This window comes from Vulpes vulpes, chromosome 14 (genome assembly GCF_048418805.1).
Source record: "Vulpes vulpes isolate BD-2025 chromosome 14, VulVul3, whole genome shotgun sequence".
NCBI classification, from domain to species: Eukaryota; Metazoa; Chordata; class Mammalia; order Carnivora; family Canidae; genus Vulpes; species Vulpes vulpes.
The window spans coordinates 74,839,307-74,860,800 of NC_132793.1; the positions used below are offsets into that span (position 1 = coordinate 74,839,307).

General features: G+C 42.1%; 1 protein-coding gene across 1 annotated transcript in view; it reads right to left on the reverse strand.

Annotated features, from left to right (window-relative positions):
* Positions 1-19,577, reverse strand: part of THBS4 (thrombospondin 4) — a 41,819-nt gene extending 22,242 nt beyond the window's left edge. The window contains exons 1-6 of the mRNA XM_072736920.1: positions 19,450-19,577; positions 14,717-14,920; positions 3,508-3,755; positions 1,052-1,160; positions 591-673; positions 192-243 (exon numbers count right to left, since the gene is read on the reverse strand). Of these exons, the coding sequence (XP_072593021.1) occupies positions 192-243; positions 591-673; positions 1,052-1,160; positions 3,508-3,755; positions 14,717-14,920; positions 19,450-19,537 (784 nt within the window). The 5' untranslated portion in view covers positions 19,538-19,577. The remainder of the gene's footprint in view (positions 1-191; positions 244-590; positions 674-1,051; positions 1,161-3,507; positions 3,756-14,716; positions 14,921-19,449) is intronic.
* Positions 19,578-21,494: the final 1,917 nt, after the last annotated feature.

Here is a 21,494-nt window from a genome sequence, read left to right on the forward strand (position 1 = left end):
ACACACCTACTAACCACCAGAAAAACATAGCTGATACAAAATGAAGTTTGGGTTCCCAACGAGCATCCCTTCCCTCCAACTCTGTGCCAAATGTCCAGAAACCACAGTCAATGTAGCCGACCCCAGGCCCCTCATCCCTCCTCATCTGCCCATCCAACTCAGAACGAAGCAGTTATTCGAGCAGCGCTTACCACAAGCCTGGCACTCAGCTATAGTGTTTCGCAAAAATGATGTTTCCTTGACCTTTAGAAATGGGAAGGGAAAAACAGGATGGAAAAGGAAGATCTGATATATAATCCAGGAGGGAAAGAATTCACGTGAAGCAATCCAGTAAACACTGCTTAAGGGAGTGCTCATGTAGCTCTTGATGGCTCCCTCTCTGCTTGGAACTATGGTGCGTTCATCACACACCTGCCCCCCATTTCCAGAGCCCTTTTAACAGACCTCCAGGGTGGTGGGCATGTGGGGCCACCTGAGGTCTGTCTCCAGGTCCGCCTCCCTGCCTCCACGGCCTCTGCAGCTCCACTAGCTTGTACAATAAGCTTCTCTGATGGGACTAGGGTTTTCCGATGCTGTGTCCTCATCGTTACCTGCTGTCTCAGAAGATCCTTCACCTCTCCCAGTAGCTGGTTTAGTTGTGTCATTTGCCCCAAGAACTGCCGATTAAAATCTCCTGTAGCAATAGCAAAAGGCAAGGAGCATTCAGCCAGTGACTGACATTCCTACAATGGCTCAAAAACGATTTCCCAGAGAACCATCGTGACAAATCCCTAGGGTACAGGAATTTAACTTGGGGTAATTCATCTAATACACCTAAAAAATGATAATGATGCCACTGGCTATTAGCCCAAATTCATGAGTTATACAAACACAAGTACAACGGAAATATTTCTTGGCCTGAACTTTGGCACTAGTGCCTGATTTCTGTAGACACATCCTATAGGGGTGCTCTGCTGAAGTCCACCTTTCAGTGAGGAGACCCAGTGCTCTTGGCGGCTGAGGGTATTTAACTGTATTGATGAAGGTGTGCAAACTGCCCAAGAGCCCACACCTGTGCTTGTGGTGGCCAGTGGCTCACTCTGCTGCAGGAAGCAGTCTTGCAGGCTGGCCACCTGGAACAGCGAGCCTCTCACCACCAGCTTCAGCTCTTCCAAGAAGTCCTGGAAGAAATCACATTCATACCACACATTGCTGACACTGCTCAAAAGCCCATGTGCTTGCATACTCACACAGTTTTTATAATATACTAAGTAGCCCTGTAGGCTTGGATTCTGACATCTTACATAATTTTGTGGGTTTGGTTTTCCCTAAAACCTGCCAGCCCTATCCTTTTGACTGGAGCAAATATGGAAGCAGCCAATAGGCTAGGAAAATGCTGGCATCCAACTTGGCCTGAGGGTTCATCAAGGTGGATCTGAGGAAAGGCTTTTGGTTTCATGGTAAACAAGTCATTTTGTGGCAGGAGCTTATTAAAAATTGTCTGGAATTTATTTACAGTGTTTGGATGGTAATAAATAAGATAATGATCTCAATTTTAAACACTATTGTTTTTATGATATCTTAGCTCCAGGTTTTTAGCAAAGTCCCTCATTGTCTGGGATAGGAGAATGAATAAACGGTATATTCTATGATTATTAGGTAGTTGGAATCGGATTTTTACATTATTGGTTGATATCAATCATTCATTTTTAGTCACAAGGTCAATTTCCTCGCCCCTTTATTTTTAAGTTTTAATTGTACCCGTTATTATATATTCACGACAAAAAGTTTATGTTAATTGCCAATGTAATGCCATCATCCTTATTTTAAAAATGAGGATGCTAAGGATTTTCAGATGAATTCTACTTCCTAATTTAGCTAAGTTAAGATGTACATAGCACCTATTATAAAGCAGATATTGTTTTGGACATCAGGCTATGAGATCAATAGGACAGGGCTATGACTATTTTGCCCACCATGCTTTCCCTGATGCCTAGAATTTGTTAATTAACTGAATAAATGAGATGACTATGAAGATAGACCATTGCCATCTCTGATAGTCTAAGGATTTAGAACTTTTGAAAAAATTCCACTAAGTATAGTTTCTTATGACCTTGCTGTGGCTGACACCTGGCTTTTAGAAACTGACTTATTTGGTGGTAGACACTAATTTCTGAAATGGTAGTGACACAATTTCTGTCATTCTAATTATCTGGGCTGCTTCGGGGATTCAGAAATAAAGTTCTACATATCTCTCTATTAACTATTTTTTTTCCTTTGTAAATCTATACTAAGTATATAAACATCTTTCTCCATTAACTATTTTTTCCTTTGTAAATCCATACTAAGTATATAAACATCTTTCTCTCTTTTTCTGTAAAAACAAAACAAAATCCTGGAATTTTAGCTTTCTTGCAATTTCTGCTTGAAAATACTTCCTATTTTCCAAGCACAAATTCTAATATCAGTTCATAGTTTTTATATTATTATATAAAACTTTTCAGCATGCCAGTGTTGTAATGGAAATTGTTACTTACACCCAGCCTCTTTGTACAAAGGGCTCAGAGCAGCTTGTAACTAAAGTACATAGAATAAAATAATAAAAAGGAAATGGAAAGTGACAATTGAGACACAGAAGATAACATTATGGGCCATAACAGATGAACACAGTTACTGATTTTGGCATTGACTTCCACATCAGATAAAATTCAGCAACTATGACCAGTTCTAGTTATAATTAATGGAAAGTACAAAGAATGCTAGTTCTTTATAGGAAACAAAATATTTTCCAACACAAAAGATTTTTTTAAACTATATGTGGCAATTTCTATGGTAGGTACCATGATATAATAAAAAATACCATCAACATGGCATAAAATAGATAATAGAAGTGATGGAACTTTTAAGCCTTGTGGAACTAAGTTGGCAATAGGGTCCTTTTTGTTAGGGATGCTCTAATAAGACCTATGAAAAATGTTGTTCCTAAGTGGATGGCAATTTCCAATCATTTTTTTTTTATCACTTTCATTACAAATAGTAAATAGTATCATCATAGAAAGATTAAAATAGATCATCCTATTGCCCTAAGATTTTATGTTTTTTTTTTTTGTTTGTTTTAAGTAATCTCCATGCCCAATGTGGGGCTTGAACTCATGACCCCATTATCAAGAGTTGTATGTTCTACCAACTGAGCCAGCCAGGTACCCCCCGTAAGACTGCTTTTTAGATTTTTGCTATTTCTTTCCAACCTCACAATTACATCCAGAAAGTCTTCATTTATCATCTAAAGCAGAAGCTCTCACTTAGCTTCCCATTAGAACCAGTATTTTAAAAAAATACCTGTTCCTAGGCACCACTTCTATAGGTTCTGATTCAATTTGTCCTGAGGGTGGGCCCTCTAGTTTTTTAAGTTCCACAGGTGCTTCTAATTACACAGCCTGAATTAGACCCACTCATGACCTTGACATATTACTCTGCATTCCCTGAGCCTGGGCAGTCCATCCTTCCACTTTGGGGAACAATTCCTACCTGTGCCTTCCTCTGGAAGGTTCTCAATTCAATGGAGTCAGGACTCTGGGAGGAGCCGGAAAAGGCTCTGGGAAGGTTGTGCACAGAATCCACTTGGGTGCAGTCCAGATAGAGCTCTACAGAGCCAGCCCCTCGCTGCAAGTTGGTCAGTCTCAGGAGGACCCTGTGCCGCCTGCCATCAGCCAGCTGCAAGTTGTTGAAAACCACCAAATGAATCTTCCCATCATTCTTCAGGTAACGGAGAATGGCTGGAACCAAGCACATATCAGTGAATGGGGAGTATGGGGAGGGGCAGGGCTCTGCTGAACAGCCTCCAGGTCACAAGGCTGGGTTACCAGAAAGAATCCAAGTGAGTTGGAACCATAAATATTCAACATCTTAAGTGCTGGGCATTGTTCTAGGCACTGGTAACCCACTCGGTTGCTGCAGATGCTTTGTGCTCATGGAAAGATAGACAATAAACAGCAAATCAGAAAACAAACAATTTCAGACAGTGTAAATACAATGAGCAAGGAGAACCCATAAAAGTCAACTGTAATCCAAGTAAGCTCCTCAATGCATTCATTCCTTGAACGAACATGTTCATGATGCAACGTTCATTAATTTACCAAACACTTACTGAGCACAACACTGTGGGCTGGATGCTGCCTGGAGTTGCTTTCAACGTTTAATTTCTACTTGTTGCAATATGAGCAAACTGGAGTAACTCCAGATGACAGAAGCAAAGCTCAGGTAAGTGAAGGAATTTACTCAAGCAAATCATAAGTGGCAGGACTAGAATTTGAAACTGAGTGTGGTTTATTCCATGACTAAAAGAATGTGACATACGGATAGGCCTTTGTAAGCACCTTTGTAAGCACCTACTGAATGGAGTATAATCTGTCATACTGTCCCTCGGCAACCTATCTTCAATTTAGCAATGTTCAGTTAGAGAACCAAAGATATCCATGGTTGCAAAAGAAGGACAAGCACAAAGTGGACTACCATCCACTATCCCATGTTCTGTTTGTTCTGTTTGCTTTTTTCTTTTTCTATGCAGGTAGCTATCTACTCACATATCTTTTTAAGCTCAAGCATTTTCACTTTTTGTTAAATAAAAAATCATACAAATTTTAGGATTCTGGTTTTCCATCTTGTTTTACTCCTTTATTGCCTTGAATTTACTGAGCCCTGATCTAAAATCTGTTCCTGGATGCTGAGCTTCTGGGAGTAAAGCCCAATGGTGACGTTTGCTGTAAAGACCAAGGTGATTTGCTTCCAAGGACTTAATGAGTCTACCAAGAACAACTCCAGATCCATTCATAGGTACCATTGCCAAACCCAAGTTCATTTTCAGAAATAATAATTTCATATAAGAAACATCTGCATCACATGTATGTATAAAAAGAAGGGGCCGGCTGGCTACATAAATTATGATGTAACCATGAAATGGAATACTATGGAATAGATGCATATTAAAAACACAAAAGCATTCCCAGTATTTTTTTGAGTGAAAAAAAAAGTTGAGTCACAGTGTAATTTCATACAGAAAAAAATATACAGAAAATCAGAAGGAAATATGTCAACATTAATAGGGTCATTGCTGGGTGCTTGGATGATGTGTTTTTCCTCTTGCTCATCTTCATTGTCTAATTTTTGCACAAGTGTATATTCCTTATATAATAAAAAAAGGGAAATGTGTAAAAGGGTATTTCACACAAATAACCAGACTGTGCTTCTGTCAAGTTGTACAATTTGTAGCGAGTAACTTGGACTATCTCTCCTCAGGTACCTTTTCAGTAGAGCGTAAATGCCAACTTGGTGCTGCCCCATGGAGTAACCAGCCTATTTATGTTGTAGCACTGCCAGAGAAAATAATCACTACTGTGAAACTTTAGGGTTTATTTGAAGACTTTCTCCAAATATATTACACTTTCTAGGCTGATATTCCCATGGCTTCTAAAATCTGACTAGGTCTGCTTTTTCTTTTGACCATGGTTGGAGAGGGCCAGATGGCTTTAGGTTCTGTGATAAGAGAGATTCCAGGAGGAGTAAGGAGATCTTTAATACCAACGTGGTCACCGCCACTTGTTTACCAAGAGAAAAGAATTGCGAAGACCTGGCAAGACAGACTGGCTACAAGGCCCTTCTAGGACTACAGTACAATACTATATTTCCTGAAATAAAGTACTGGTAAGACTTAAGTAGGTGTGATATGAAAAGAAAGAATGGGAAGGAAGAAAAGAGACATGAATTTAAGAGGTATCTTAAATATGGGATACCACAGAATTTTTACCCTTTTACTTAATATCGTTGAGAATATAAATAGTAACCACATAGCTGGAAATTGGAGGCATATATGGTACCCAAAAGGTGGAAAATTGACCAAAACTATGCACTAATTCAACTTTTTAAAAGATTTTATTTATTTATTTTGGTGGGGGTGGCCAGAGGGGGACAGATAAGCAGACATGGGGCTTGATCCCATCACCCTTGATACCCTGAAACCATGACCTGAGCTGAAACCAAGAGTCGGACATTTAACTGAGCCATCTAGGTGCCCCACCAATTCAACTCTTAAAAATTCTTATTTCTTCATTGTTTTAAACGGTTTTAAAAAATATCTGGAGTTTTTACAGGCCCAAGAAAATACCACTGGGATCACCGAGCTTCAGTTAGGTCATAGACACGTATGGTCAACATCTCCTTATTCTCTTTACAGCCGCAACCTGGGCTCCTCATATTAACAGCTGAGGAGATATACATAGTGGTTGAAAACAAATAGGCATGGTTTTCTTTCCCAAACAGAGATTTCTGTGGAATTCAAAGGAAACATACTTTCATGGGCATCCTGCTTGCTTTTTGACAGTCAGTCCTTCCAGAGTATGTGGGTCATGATTTATTTTCAGATCTGAAATCACCAAGTTTAATTTTATAAATAGTACCCAGTGGAGTACTTTACACGTAACAGGTACACATTAAATGTTGTGCACATGAACTTTCGATGAACAATAAAATGATCGCATTGAAACCATTTCACATATAAATTTAAAAGCCTAGAGAGTGGCAATTCAACATCTACTGCAGGTAGCAAAGCCTCCTTTGTGCTCATGCTGTCATTTAAGGGGTTTCTATACCTCTGCCTTGCTTCATGTTGCAATGCAACACTGAAATGACAAATTCCTCAGGCTCCCAGACCTTGTGACAATAGCAAGAGGAAAAAAAGGAAAAGAAGAATTATGGAAACTTCCATCTTCACAATCTCTGTTAGCAGAAAAATTATCAAGTGCTTTGACATTTACCATTCTTCATATTTGATTTGGTAATTCTCGTTTCTCTTATGGCTTTCATTTTTCTTTTTTATTGCAAACTCCTTACCTCAGTGCCTCAATACTTATTTTATCTTCAGAGCACTAAGACTACCCCAGAGGGCAGACAGGCACCTGCTCAGGAAACTCAATGTTTTCGCATCAGTCACAATGAGTCCAGAAACAGTCTAAAGCTCTGGCTCCAGGAGCCTACAGCCTGCTGGGTGGAAGTTTCTCTGACATTCTCCAGAGATAGTACCACTGGAGCAGGAGAGAACAGACATGTTTGCTTTCTTCTCTCTCTCCCTTTCTCAGTGCTCACTTAGCCCTCTCTCGGCCCAATGCATGCACACATGTGCGTGAACACACACACAGCAGAGAGACCAGAGGGGAAGTAGCACAGAGCTAGTAACACATCGTTCCCTCCTCCAGCAAGAGTGGGAGCCCTGAAGCTGGAGGGAGTGGTCTTCTGGGTCAACCACCCTCTGCCCATCACCACCTCCAGGAGTACGGCACTTGGAAACTTTTTGGTCACTGGGTACAACTTTCTTCAGCTGCCGCACGCTGAGTTCTCCTAGTCCGTCTTTACTCAGCCCTAGCTGACACCTGCTAGGTGCTGTCAGCCTGCTTCTTCCCGGCCTGTACAAAGACCTGGGCACACATGTGATTACATGGAAGGCTGCGGGTCTCCACGTGGCCTCTGGGCCTCTACTCCATTCTACCACTGAGTGTGGCCCCCAATTCCTGACTCACCTTCCTACTGAAGCTTTCTTGCTGCAGTTTTTCTGGACCGACAGCTTGAGCTCCTTACAGGACTCTTCTGACCAAGTTATTGCCTTCGCAAAGCCACACACAAGCAACTGAAATCTTTTAATAGCTCCCCAGTGGTCCCTAAGAACTGAACTCCTCATCCCAGGACTAGCTGCAACCTTCCCCCTCTGCATTCCCTCCATGCTGCCATGCCAGCCAAGCTGAACAGTTTGTCTTACTTTTTCACCTCTCTCTAGCTTTCTCTGGCTTCCCTCCTCCTTCCCTCTGTGTGGAACGTTCTCTTTTCCATCACTCTCTTTCGCGATCCATCACTGCTACATGTCTGAAGCCAAGACCCAGCTCAAATGTACCCTAATACTCCCCAAAGTCTTTCTTCTTCCCAATGGCTGGCAATTGTTCTCATTCCTGTTCCCATAACACTTTTCCAGGATGCAGAGTCCAGTTGTGGCTCAGACACCTAATAACTATGTGACCCTGGGCCTGTTATTTTTGCGAAATGTCCATTGCTTAAACTATTAAATGGAGCTAGTAAGATTTGCACCTTCTGTCCCATTTTGTTTTCAGTGGTAGTCAAACAAGAAAATGCAAAAACTATAAACTGCTTTACAACAGTAGGTATATCTATTTGTGTTTATTTCTTATCTTTCCTATTAGAACACAGCTCTTGGGACCAGCATTCTATTCTTATTTTCTCATATACCACAGCATCTGACAACACCAAATACAACTATTTATTGAATGAAAAACAGATAAAAGAGAATATTCAGGTATCCACTCTGATTTTTTTTTTTTTACCCACAATCTCTTAAATAATATGTGTGTGTGTGTGTGTGGGGGTTTCTATTGGCTTATTTTTACAAAGTTTTAGTCTTCTAAACTTCACATCTTTGTACATTGGACAATTTGGGGTCTGATTTTATACTTTTATTTCCATGCCCGGATACCAGCCTGACACCAGAACCACAGAGCCTAGCTTGATTAAAGACTGTCTCTATGACTGGCAGGAGATGAAAGAGCAAACCCAAGCAAGGAAGATTTGAAATATTGCTTTCTTGGAAAAGAATTTTCAAAGGTACTGTTTAAAAAGTGGACTTGGTAGTCAAAAATATTATGATGTACTGAATGTCAAAGCAATGAAGCAGGGTGCCAGCTTTCAAGGACTGGAAATGATAATATTTTGTCTGCTCGGGCAAAAGAGTTCAGAGTGACCTGGCCTGCAGGCAGCAAATGTGTGAAGGTAGTCCGTGGCTTTCTGCTTTGCTTGGCAAATGGCTTTGCTCTTTGGCACTTTTAAATATATGATGAAAGCCATTGCTGTCAACCTTTCCTCTTCTTTTAAATAATTGTACATTTAAAAAAAAAGCCTTCTTGCCATTAATGTCTCTGGTGATGGATATTCTTGTTTGCCTTTGCTTATTTATCTTTATGCCCTATACACTGGGTATTTGTTACTTTGTAACTCAGTGCTTTGGAAAGATATATAAAAGGTAAATCATCAAATTGCTTTTCCTGGAAGTACTCTGGTGACTCCCAGGTGTGATGGATGCAGTCTGGAGGTGAAACCTTCTTCTAGCAGTTTGAACAAATGTACAGTATAGAGAGTATATGTACGTACACCCACCCTCTCACCCCCGCCCTGCAAAGAAACCATCCAGTGAAAGGAAACACAGCAATTATATCAAACATCTGCAGAGGACTTTATACGTGAAGTTTTGAGATGCATGGTATACTCGACTATCTGGTGGACAACAAAGCTGGGAGGGTGCACAAAATCCCAAGGTCATGTTGTAGGAGAGAGTTGCAAAGCAATTCCTTAAGCGCCCATGGAACCTTCTGGCCGTTAGCAGAGCCACAGAACATGAGCCCTGTAAGTCATCTAGCGCAGTATCTCACTTCACAAATCCCTTCAATAAAAGTGCAGCCTCTACCAGCACATTTCCAGGAATAAGGAACTAATTATTTTTGACAAGTAGGAAGATGATAGATTTTTAAAAATATTTTATTTAAATTCAATTTTCTAATATATAGTATAACAACCAGTGCTCATCTCATCTTGTATTCTCCTTAATGCCCATCGGAACTAATTAAAGAGAAACTCATTTCACTTTTGGATTGCTCTCCAAGATTTTCCAAATACAGAGCCAGTATCTGCTCTCCCTGACTTCTACCAATGGGTCCTAACGATACTGTTCAGAGCTATAGACAGTAAATTTAGTCTTACCCTAATCTAAAGGCTATTCAAATATTTTAAGGCAACTTTCATCTATTATGTCTTCTATCCGGTTCCTTTATTTCTCCAAGTCCTTTAACATTGGTGATTTGTGATGTCATTAAAAATAGGCTGTTTTGGTGAGTCTCCTCAAGGTAATCTTGGACTTGAGAGTGTCCCTTTGAAATGTGTTCAGGATGAGACATAACATTCTACATGTGGCCTGGATGGTTACGAGTAAGGTAGGACTTATTAGCTCCCTTAATTTGGCCACATGAATGCATTAATAAAGCCTAAAACTTAAGATTTAAAAAACTGCTATATCACTGTATCTTTTCTTTCATTCATTCAGCAAACATTTCTAAATAGCTACTAAATGTTAGGCTCTGTGCCCAACACTACTTGGTTCTGAATGCTGTTGCCTAGAACTCTTAGGATATGTGTTCCATATCCTGTAGTCGCGCAATTTACTTTTCACTCCTAGATGATGAATTTACATTTCTTCTCGTTAAATTTCATCTGGCTGATTGTGGCATATATGTCAGACAGGTAGGACCTTGTTAATCTTCATGATGGCATCCAGTACGTTCAACTGTCTTTTCCAGCTATGTGCCATTTGCAAACATGATAAAATACTATTTATGTCTTCACCTAAGTCACTGATTTGTTGAATAGGTCAATGCCCAAGATAGAGCCTTGTCAAAAACCACTAGATACTTTGCTATAAAACAACTTATTAACCCCTAACAGTACTATTTATCTAGTTCATTCTTTTCTACAGTAACCAGAAAGGTATAATGAGCGACTTCATAAAATTCTTTTCTGATGTCAAGATACATTACGCTCACAGTATCTTTTTAATCTATCAGCTTAGAATCTTTACTTTAAAAAAGTTCAGCATGACTTCTTTTTAGTGAACCTATTTGCCTTCAAATAATCCCAGCTTCCTTTCCTAAGTAATCCCCAAATACAAGGATAATGATATAACCCTCCAGGAGTCTGTCCTAAAGTTCACTAAAATTCTTTCCATTTTCTGTATATGATCACTTTAAATGTGAGCCAATTCAAGGGCACCTCACAAGAATACTGTGAAGATTAAAAAAAGAAAATGAGTGTTGAGCCTTCAGTATAGTCCTGGTACATTATAAGAGCTCCATAAATTCACCTCACTTTCCCCCTTCAGTACTGGGTTCATAATTCTAATTTTGAAACTCTTCTAGCTCCCTCATGCTGGGTTTCTCTTTAGCCCACAGGCTTCTCTGTGGATCCTTACTCTGCACATTCTTATCCTTAGGCTAAGGGGCTGGATTATCTACAGTCATTACTGCAAATTTTGGGGTTCCCTTTGTTTCCACAGCACCAAGTTGATTTTCAGTGGCATTCAAATTAAGACTAAAGGAGTTCTTTTTTGCTTTTTCTAAAGGTGAAGGCCTCATCAAAGCAAGCCAAGAGTTCACCAAATCATCTTCAGAAGACAGTTCCTGAAAAGTAGAGATCTTTATCTCCCCTTCTTCGTTCTTTCTACCTACCCATCTTATAGAAGCTTATGGAAGAACCTCAAATTTTTATTGAGCTTCACGATCTAAAAAAATCATACTTTATATAATTCAGTTCTTGCAATCAACCTGTGAAGTAGTTATTATCACCCCCCCACTGTAGAGACAGTAAACCAAGGCTAAGCAATTTAGAGACATATTCATGGGGACACAGCTGTCAGGATTTTTACTGTGACTCAAACTCAAAATACTAACTGGAAAGTTGCCCTATGCTAGATACAAGAAAAGTATCAACCACATCTTCTGTCCAGCCAGGTGATTTCTGTAGAGTGCTCATTTCTAGCAAGATTGTACCACCTGTATTACTAACAATCTGATAGATCATTTATATCAGAAATACGACTGAATTTCCTTCATGACCTCATCCAAATGGTGTTCAAAATTCATTAATTCATGAATGAATTTGAATCAGACCTACTATGTGCCAGACATTGTGTACTTCCAGAATTTTCACAATAGTATATATCTTTTTCAAGAAACAAGGCTACTCTTCCCAGCCACCATTCAATTTGCTCATGAGCTACTTCCTTGTACGAGGCACTGTGCTAGGTGCTGCAGCAGCCACAACCATGAGTAAAGGGAGGCTCAGTGCCTGCTTTGAGGGAGCTTACAACCTACTGGAGAGGAGACCTAGAGTTAATTCATGTACAAGGCAAACTAAGAAACTAAGATTAGTACCTTCTAAGGAAGGACGAAGTCCTATAATGAAAGATGTCAGAAGGACCGCGACATGGGTCTTGCATCTGTATGATTTGGCATCTGTAGATGGTGCAGTAAACATACCAGTGGGGAGCAGAGGGCAACAGTAAAAGGACAGAGAAACACAGACAGCATGGGCACCCCAGGGAATGTAACTAGTCCATCAACTGAAGGGTAAGCTACAGAGAGGGCTGGAAGGAGGGATACATTGGAAAGGCTGGTTAGGGATCATGTAGCAGAAAGTCCTGACTGCCCAGCAGGGACATTTGTACCTATTCAGTCTGGAATGGGAAGACAGTAACTATCTGCTATCGGTGTAACTCATTTCAGGTTATGCTTGTGAACAGTAATGACTGGAAGGATGTCTTGGGAGCAAGACAGTAGAAGCAGAGAGCTCAGTGGCAAACTTGTGCATTGCAGTCTTCCTGGAATCCACTTCAGTTGATTATAGGAGCTCGTCTAGGGCCCTAGATAATGACTGGGGCTCACCTTCCAGGAAGAGGTTCTCCCCCACAAATTATGTCAGGCCTGCACGGCTACACCAAATACCTCAACGGGGAGTCACAACCACATGCCCATCTTTTCCAGGGAGCTAATGGACCCAGTGACTTCTCCTTGTTTGCATCACCATGGGCTGCTGCTGCTTAGAACCTCGAGATCCACCAATGTTGGCAAATTTCTGTGCTTTTTCCTATTGCTCCAGTGAAACGTCTCTTTGTCAAATTCTTTAACTCTCCAAACTCTGGTATAAATTGCTTTGTTTTCTGAGAATTTTCATTTCTGGAGTTTGTTAGAAAATATTCATAAAAAGAATCCTAAGAGCTATTTATCTTCTCTAATAGATTGGAGGGTGGAGAGGTGTTCAGCAACATGGAGATTAGCTGGTGTTTACATGACTGGTGGCTTTCCAAAGTAAATACATTTACAAATACCATTACTTCTCCACCGTCCTATCCAGCAGTACCTCTGCTCATATAGAGCAAACAGAAAGAATCAGTTCCCGGAAGTTGTGGCCTTATGTTTCCAGGCAACACAGATTTTCCACAATGGGCTCACACATACTGGCCAATTTTGAAATAGATGGGGAGATTCAGTGAGGAAGGACTGCTAGACACAGAGTTTTTCACTCCATAGAGGGCCCTCTAGCTACTAAGCTTAGTGAGCTAATCCAGAATCTTCCAATGCATCTAAAATACACAGTTCTGTGAGAAGCTCTGATCTCTGGATGAAGAAGGGTGGTTTTTATAGATCACAAACTAAAGCCTGGGTTATTAGAGCATGAGCAGTTCCTTCAGAGATGGGAGGCATATGGGGCTATATGATTCAAGGCAGAGAGATAGGTGAAGTTGTCTCCCATGAGGGCTACGGATGGGGCAAAGGGGGCAGGAATGGTTAGACCATCTGCTGAGCCATGTCCTCAGTCTCCCTTCACTCTCTGAGACCTCACCACAGTATCTGAGACAACTGGCTACAGACAGAGAGGGCACAAGTGAGTGGGGAGGGAAGTGGGAAGGTGGATGTTGGAACTTGACATAAAAGGAATTAAAATCCCATTCCCTCTTGCTTTTAATTCTGTTGTCTTATGAAAGCTAAGATTAGGAATTTCTTTTAGCTCCTAATATCTGAAAATTTCAGTGTTCAATCACAATTGGAATCTGATAGAGTCTTGAAGCAGTGCAACAAAAATAAATATAAAATCTAGCCAGAAGGACCAGTCCTCCTTTTTTTTTTAAACTATTATTATTAAAAGCATGCAGCAGCAAGAACATGTATCTGTCACATTCCTCAATAAGCAGGAACAGGTGTTGTCCTCAGGGCCCGGGTGGAAGGGAAAGAGATGAAAAAAATAGTGACCTTTTTCTTTGCAAGCCATTTCTTAGCATTTGTAGTAACTCATTCTGACAGTGAAACATTTGACAGCAAAGCAACCAAACAGATGTCAGACCTGTGTAAACTGGCACAAAACAGGCGAAAAAGAGAGCCATTCAGTTAGTTCTACTGACTGAGGCATATTCTCTTCATCAAGTCCAGGAAAGTGCTTGCAGAGCTGGGAGTTAGGTGTGTTAAGCCACATGCTTCCAAGGGAACATAAGAATGGTGCGGGTATCTGTCCCTCTCTCCCCGCAAATTCATATGTTGAGGCTCTAACCTCCCATGTGGTGGTAGTAGGAAGTGGGTCTTTAGGAAGCAATTAGGTTTAAATTAGGTCATAAAGGTAGGACCCTCATGATGGCTGAGGAAAGGTCCTGTGAGGACAGAGCAAGAAGGCAGTAGCACACAGGCTTTCTCCAGGAACAGAATCTGCTGGCACCTTGACCTTGGACTTCTCAGCCTCTAGTACCATGAGAAATAACTGTCTGCTGTTTGAAGCACCTGGTCTACAGTACTTGGTATAACAGCCCGAACTAAGACGGTGGCCTAATGGCCCTGGGTCCTGTTCCTTTCCAAACTGGACCCAGAATAACATGAGGTTGGGCCTTTTCGCCACAAGCAATTCTTTGTTCTCCTCCATATATCAACTCATCCTCCCCGTATAGGTCAATGTACAAGAAGAAGAGTTGGTCTTGAAAACAGAAATGAATGGTGGATGAGAATAGAATTGTAGGAGGGAACCATCTAAGTGGACCCCAAAAGCTGGGAGAGGGAAAGAAAATTCTTAAGAAAATGATTTCTGCAAATGTGCTTACCTTTGTTTAAGCGTCCCATCACAGTGAATTCAAAATATTTGCTGTTGTCGGTTGAAGAGTAAAGGCCAAAGATGGTGGCTGAGCTTTTAGTGTGCAGCTTGAAGGTGGAGATCACATAGACCTCATTCAGGGTGGGATCTGTCAGGATTGGCTTCAGAACAGCTGGGTTCAGTCTCTGGCTGGAGGATGGGAGAAGGTCAAAGACTGGGAATAACAGGGAGAAAAGGATCATCAGTGAAAAAAGTCTGAGACAACTAGATTTTTTGAGGGGCACAATTTGTTAGTAAGAACAAGGAATGTCAACTAACACTGTTATCACTTTCCACATTGCTAAAATCACCAGTTCATTCACTTTCTTTTTTCTTTCTTTCTTTCTTTCTTTCTTTCTTTCTTTCTTTCTTTCTTTCTTTCTTTCTTTGTTAGTTCACCAGTTCTTTCTTGTCACTCTTATAGTGGCTGGACATTTGAGCCAGAAAAAAAATACAGTACAATTTTCATCGCTGGATCATGGCCCCCAAGAGAAGGCTAAATTTGCAAACCCTAAATTGTATTTGGTCAAAGAAGTGGCTCTGAAAATGCCCACTAGGTAAAGTACTAATAGTTTAGAGTACAAAGGGAACATGTGAGAACACTCAAGTCACTGTTTCTCCTATGGGCCCAAGCAGTGAATTTCTGCCTTCAGCCTCTAAAACTTTAGATACAATGATCTGGTTATAAAAGGGTAATAGTACCCATAATTTATAAAGACCTCTTACATATCAATAAAATAAGCAATAGAAAAACGGCACAAAACATGAATGAAAAAGCAATTTACAGAAAAAGAGTTACAATGGCAAATAAGTGTGTGTGTGTGTGTGTGTGTGTGTGTGTATACATACACATATAAAAGTTCATGTTTAACTAAAGATTAAGGAATTGCTAAGTTGAAAAATAAGGTATTATTTTACACCATCTCATTGAAAATACAATAAATACGATAACACCCAAAGGCATTAATTACCAGTGGTAATTCTGTAATTTCTATTTAGGAAGGAATTATGAGAAAATCTGACTGGAAGAGGTGAAAAAACAAACCCCTGTTGGGATAACACTGTTATTAAAACATAAACTGTCCTTAGTAGAGAGAGAAGGCCTTGACAGAGATCAAGGGGATATTAGCTATCCCAAGCCCTCCTGTGCACCACAACTGTTCAACAAATTGTTTATAATATCAAGCCACTTGATGCAACTTAAGTGTCCTATATTAAAACCCTGGATAAATGAATTTTGGTCCTTCCAAAAAGTAGAATATTAGCTAACTAAAAGGGTAATACAGCTGACTACTTAGAGGTATATGAACTGGAAAAAAAATCATAAAACTTTGTATAACATAATCCCATTTGAAATAAATATTTGCACATGAAAGCTTTGAAAGATAACACAATGCTAACATGAATAACAGATATCTCCTGGTTGTATAATTATATATATATTTCCTTTTCTTTTGCTTATCCAGTTTTTTATTTTTATTTTTACAATGAACAGGTGTTGCTTTTGCAGTAGGAAAAAGTAAATAAAAGTTATAAAACCAACAGGCAAAACCTAGTTACTCAAGAATGTCTACTCTTTAAAAGACAATCTGCCTTAATACTGGTTTTGTATTGTTTCTTTCCCATGTGCTTAGGGCCTTACAAAATAATGAATTTGATACTAGAATTATTGGAAAGCAGAACATCTACTATGTTCCTTCTAGCACTCCACATTCCCCCAAAACATGAAGCTTGCTGCCTACCGTACTTCAAAAGGGAAATATAATTTTTTAATTTCCAGAGAATTGGAAGCTTTACATGTCCACCGGTAAGAGCAAAAGGTCTAGAAGTTCCATTCAGGACAGGGTATCTGCAGATGTGAGTTTAAGGTATGGGAATTGCATTCAAAATTAAACTCTTCCTGATTATTGCTCTAGGATTACGTTCATAATTTAACTTAAGCTAAATTTACTCTATTTCAATCTGCAAGGCTCATCTAATCCATTGGCTTCTCTCTCAAGGGGCAGAGTTGGGATTAGTTAGTAATGAGTTTGGAGTGTGTTTTGAAAAGGAAATGAGACACAATTTTCTATTACATTTTAGTAATAGTGCCAGGATCTAAGTACAACCTTCTAGTGTTAGAGGTGAAATTACTACCCATCAGCCCAACCACCATGGTATGAAAATTGAATACATACTAAGAAGACTAGCAAGGCAGCCCAGAGGAGAAAGGATATAAAAGCAAATTATTCAGTTGAGCTGATGATTAAAAGACTAATTAACTCACTAAAAGAATCTACCAGAAACTTGACTTAATCTGATAATCTACAGCAACTAAATTAACCAGGTAATTTAGGTAGTTCAGGCTGATTTCAAGTCCCATAAAACAGGCAGCTCTAAGAAGCAAAATTCAGACATGCAGCACATCATGAAGTTGTGTGTTCCACTGTCAAGAATTTATAAAACACAAAATATTAAACCCATAAATTTAAAACTGCCAAATAATGTCTGCAATCAGTAAACCTTTGAGTTGTGTTATAAAGCTTCCTTTCTAACATCAAAAAACAAAGGCAACAAAAGCAAAAATACACAAGTGAGACTACATCAACTCAAAAAACTTCTGCACAGCAAAAGAAACCATCAATAAAATGAAAAGACAACTTACAGGATGAGAGAAAGTATTTACAGATTATACGTGATAAGGGATTAATACCCAAAATATATAAAGAACTCATACAATTCAACAGCAAAAAAGAAGCAATCTGATTTTTAAGTGGGCAGAAGATCAAGTGGACATTTGTCCAAAGAAGACATACAGGGGGCAACTGGCACGCGAGAAGATGTTCAACATCAGCAATCACCAGGGAGATGCAAAGTAAAACCACAATGAGTTATCACCTGACACTTGTTAGAATGGTTATCATCAAAGAGAAATAGCAAGTGTCGGTGAGGATGTGGGGGTGGAGAAGGGACTCTTGTGCACTGTTGGTAGGAATTTAAATCGGCTCATTCACTATGGAAAACAGTATGGAGGATACTAAAAAAACTAAAAAATAGAACTATATATGATCCAGCAATTCCACTTCTGGATATTTATCCAAAAAAAAAAAAAAAAAAACCCAAAAACACTAATTCAGAAAGATACATGCACGTTCCCATTCACTGCAACATTATTTACAATAGCCAAGAGATGGAAATAACCCAAGTGTCCATTAATAATGAATGGATAAAGAAGATGTGGGGGATATATAGATGTATATAATAGAATATTAGCCATAAAAAAGGAAGAAATCTGGCCATTTGTGACAAAATGGATGCCTCTTGAGAGCATTATGGTAAGTGAAGTAAGTCAGACACAGAAAGACAAATACTGCACGATCTCCTTTTATATGTGAGCACCGGTGGCGCAGCGGTTTTGCGCCGCCTGCAGCTGGAGTGTGATCCTGGAGACCCTGGATCGAGTCCCACGTCAGGTTCCCTGCATGGAGCCTGCTTCTCCCTCTGCCTGTGTCTCTGCCTCTCTCTCTCTGTGTGTCTCAATAAATAAATAAAATCTTAAAAAAATAAAACAACAACGACCCGAGCTCCTAGACAGGCAGCAGATGAGGTGGGCAATGGGTGAAAAGTGACAAAAGGTACAAACTTCCATCTATAAAATAAGTCATGGGGATTTAAAGCACAGCACCCGACTGTAGTTAATAATAGGGTATTGCATATTTGAAAGTCGCTAAGAGGGAAGACCTCAAAAGTTCTCATCATAAGAAAGTAGTTTTTTGTAATGCTGCATGGTGGCGGGTGTTTAGACTTACTGTGGTGTCCGTTTCACAATGTGTATACTTAGGGAATCGAGGTTGTCACTTTCCTTTCAAATATTTCAAGGAAAACTAAATGCAGTACATTACCCCCTGAACCCGCTAGTTTGGTTGCCTGGTCAGAAATCCAAGGGAGTTAGCTGGTGAAAGGCAGAGTTCAAGTGGGGGATCCCTGCCCTGGGCGGGGAGGGAAGGGGAGAAGTCCCTGCCTGCGCCCCAGCCAGGGAGGACAGCCTGTACTGCAGCCTGTGGGCTCCTGCAGCTCTACTGCACCAGTCGGCCGCAGGGCAGCAGGTGAAGGTCATCCCTGGAGGCCAGAGAGCCCGAGGATCTTTCCTGGCTTAAATAATTTCCTCTTTTTGGGCTTCAAAAAAAAAAAAAAAAAAAAAATCAAAACAAAACCCACAAAAACCCAGTTGAAGTTTAAGTGCCTTCTGGCCAACGCTGTTGGCGCCCTGTGTACCCGGGGGTTTGGGGGGGCCACAGGGCCTTGGTGCTTCTAGGAGAGAAGCGCCCCCTCCTCCGTCCGTCCTGCTCCGCTGATCTCAGGAATCCGGGGGCTGGCGTCGGGGAATCTGCTCGTGTCAAGGAATCAAGCCGGCTCGCAAGGGAGGTTTTGGGGTCCCAACCAAGGGCAGAGCAGGGGAACGCCGTGCGCTTCTGGGGGGGCCGGGGAGGGTCGGGAGCGGAGGGCGGGGGGGGCCGGGGGCGCGGGGTCAGCAGCCGTCAGGCCGGGAGCCCCGCTGTGTGCACCGGCTGCAAAGCCGTCTGGCATCCCCGGGGCGGCTGTCGGGGAGCTGGTGTCCCCGCCGAATAAGGGCTTCGGGCAACGCGCTCCCCTGACCGCCCCCCCCTGCAGTCGCAGGCGCCGTGGCTCGGGCGCGGAGGGCCGGCGGGGCGCGAGCGCACTTACCCTGGGGGGGGCCCTGGGCGCCGGCGCGCAGCCACGGCTGCAGGACCAGGTGCAGCAGGACCAGGGCGGCGCCGCGCGGGCCCGGCATGTCGGCGGCGGGCGGAGGGGGCGCGCTCGCAGCTGGCCGCGCGGCCGCCGCCCGGCCCTTTATGGCCCGGCCCGGGGGCGGGGGGGGGGGGGGGGGGGCGGGGGGAGGGCCGAGTGCGGGCGCCCGGACGGGGCGGTGCAGGCGGAGAAGGGGCGGCGGGAGGGGGACAGCGACCCGGTCCCGCCGGCGTCGGCACCCCCAGCCCGCTCACCCCCCCACCCGGCTCACCCCGCGCACCCTCCCACCCCCCCACCCTGCTCACCCCGCTCACTCCCCCACCCGCTCACCCCCCCACCCCCACCCCCACCCCCCGCACCGCCCCAGAACAGCGCTTGCGGAGGCTCCCGAACCCCCGTCGCAGGCCCCCGGCCGAGGAGCCCTGAAGGCTCCCCAGGAACGCCTGCCCCCCAAAGCGGCCCCGGGAGTCCTCGGTTTCTGTCCTTTCTCCAAGCTTTTCTTGAATATTCCAAATGTTGAGTACTTTTCCCATCGACTTTTGAGACCTGAACAGCGAACGTTTGAAAACGTTGAGTTTTTAATGGAAATAAAACACATCCCGAGGAACCCATCGGCCCAGGACGGGGCTGCCTCGCGGGCAGGGTCTCTGCCTTGGGCTTCCAGGCCTCGGCCAGCCCACCCCCACCCCCACCCCCACCTCCGTCCTCCCGTTCAAAGGTCCGGAAGGAACCCAAGGAAGTTGTCTTTCTCCCAGGCGAAGCCCCCGGGAAATAAGGTGGTGTAACTACAAGAAAAACTATCTCGGAGCAATGGCAAAACGTTTGCCTGTTGAAAAAACTCGAGAACTGGAGAAAGTGCCCCAAAGCATTTCTGTCCCTGTCTTCATGTCCCAAAGAATTGCCTTTCGAAATTTAATCTGCCACAAGCTGGAAGATTGACTCATCATCTTATTTTCGAACTGTGCTGGGATAACCCCTCACCAATTATGATTCTGGCCGTAGCTAGTGACCTGGAGATTGGCCGGCTACCTTGAGGCCTCTCTTCTCTTTGAGGTCTACCTTAGCTCTAGGCTTCATTTGGTGTCCCCTCACACAGATGCCACTCTGTGGGATGGGTCATCGTTGATCTGTATATGACAGTGTACTGTAGCAATGTGACTGTAAGCTAATGGGATGGCTGAGTAATCTTCAAATCGACTGTGTCCCCAACAGTGACCTGAGTTAGAGGGAGCTCCAGGTTTCCAACTTCTGCTTTAAGCAGAAGAGCTTCGCTTACATATATCTTGTACGATGGACGTGAGGGTCATCAGGACTAAATTCTAAGTTCTTTTAGAATAACTAAAGGTGGATATTATTTTTTACTCATCTTTGCTAGGTAACGCCAATTCCTAGAAAATTCCCAGCAAAATAGCTTGCACAGGTAACGTTGGTTGACACTGGATGACTGCTAAGTGTAGCAGATCAACAGGAGAACCAAGCGACTTAGCCTAGCATACTTACAATCTCGTTTTGCTTCCAAAGAGTCTGGATTTTTATGAAACCATTCATTGGAGAATCTCGTCAGCTTTTTCTTTATGCCTTCAGAACCAAGAGGAAATTCGATTACAATAAAATCCATTACATTGGCTATGAAATCTATGATAACGGAGATGAAAATGTGTCTTTCCTGTGACACCTCATTAAAATATCTGTTGTTGCACTTATTATAGTGAATTTTAATTTATTTTAATAATGTATTATTTGATTTTTCCCCAATATCCGACTCTGACCTCCTTAGCACTATCTCTCATTTATTTTTGTAGACCCAAATCCTGGTGCCCAGCATATAGTAGTGAGTAGCTCATTGAATTGACTTTCCCTCTACCAGCAGCACTGTACGATAAGAGGTCGTGATATGTTAGTAATCCATTAGTGCAGTAGGTTGCAAAAATTGTCCTAATGCTTTGCTCTGCAGTCTACGCATCTGTTGCTTTCCCACTATGATTCTAGGCTTGGCCATG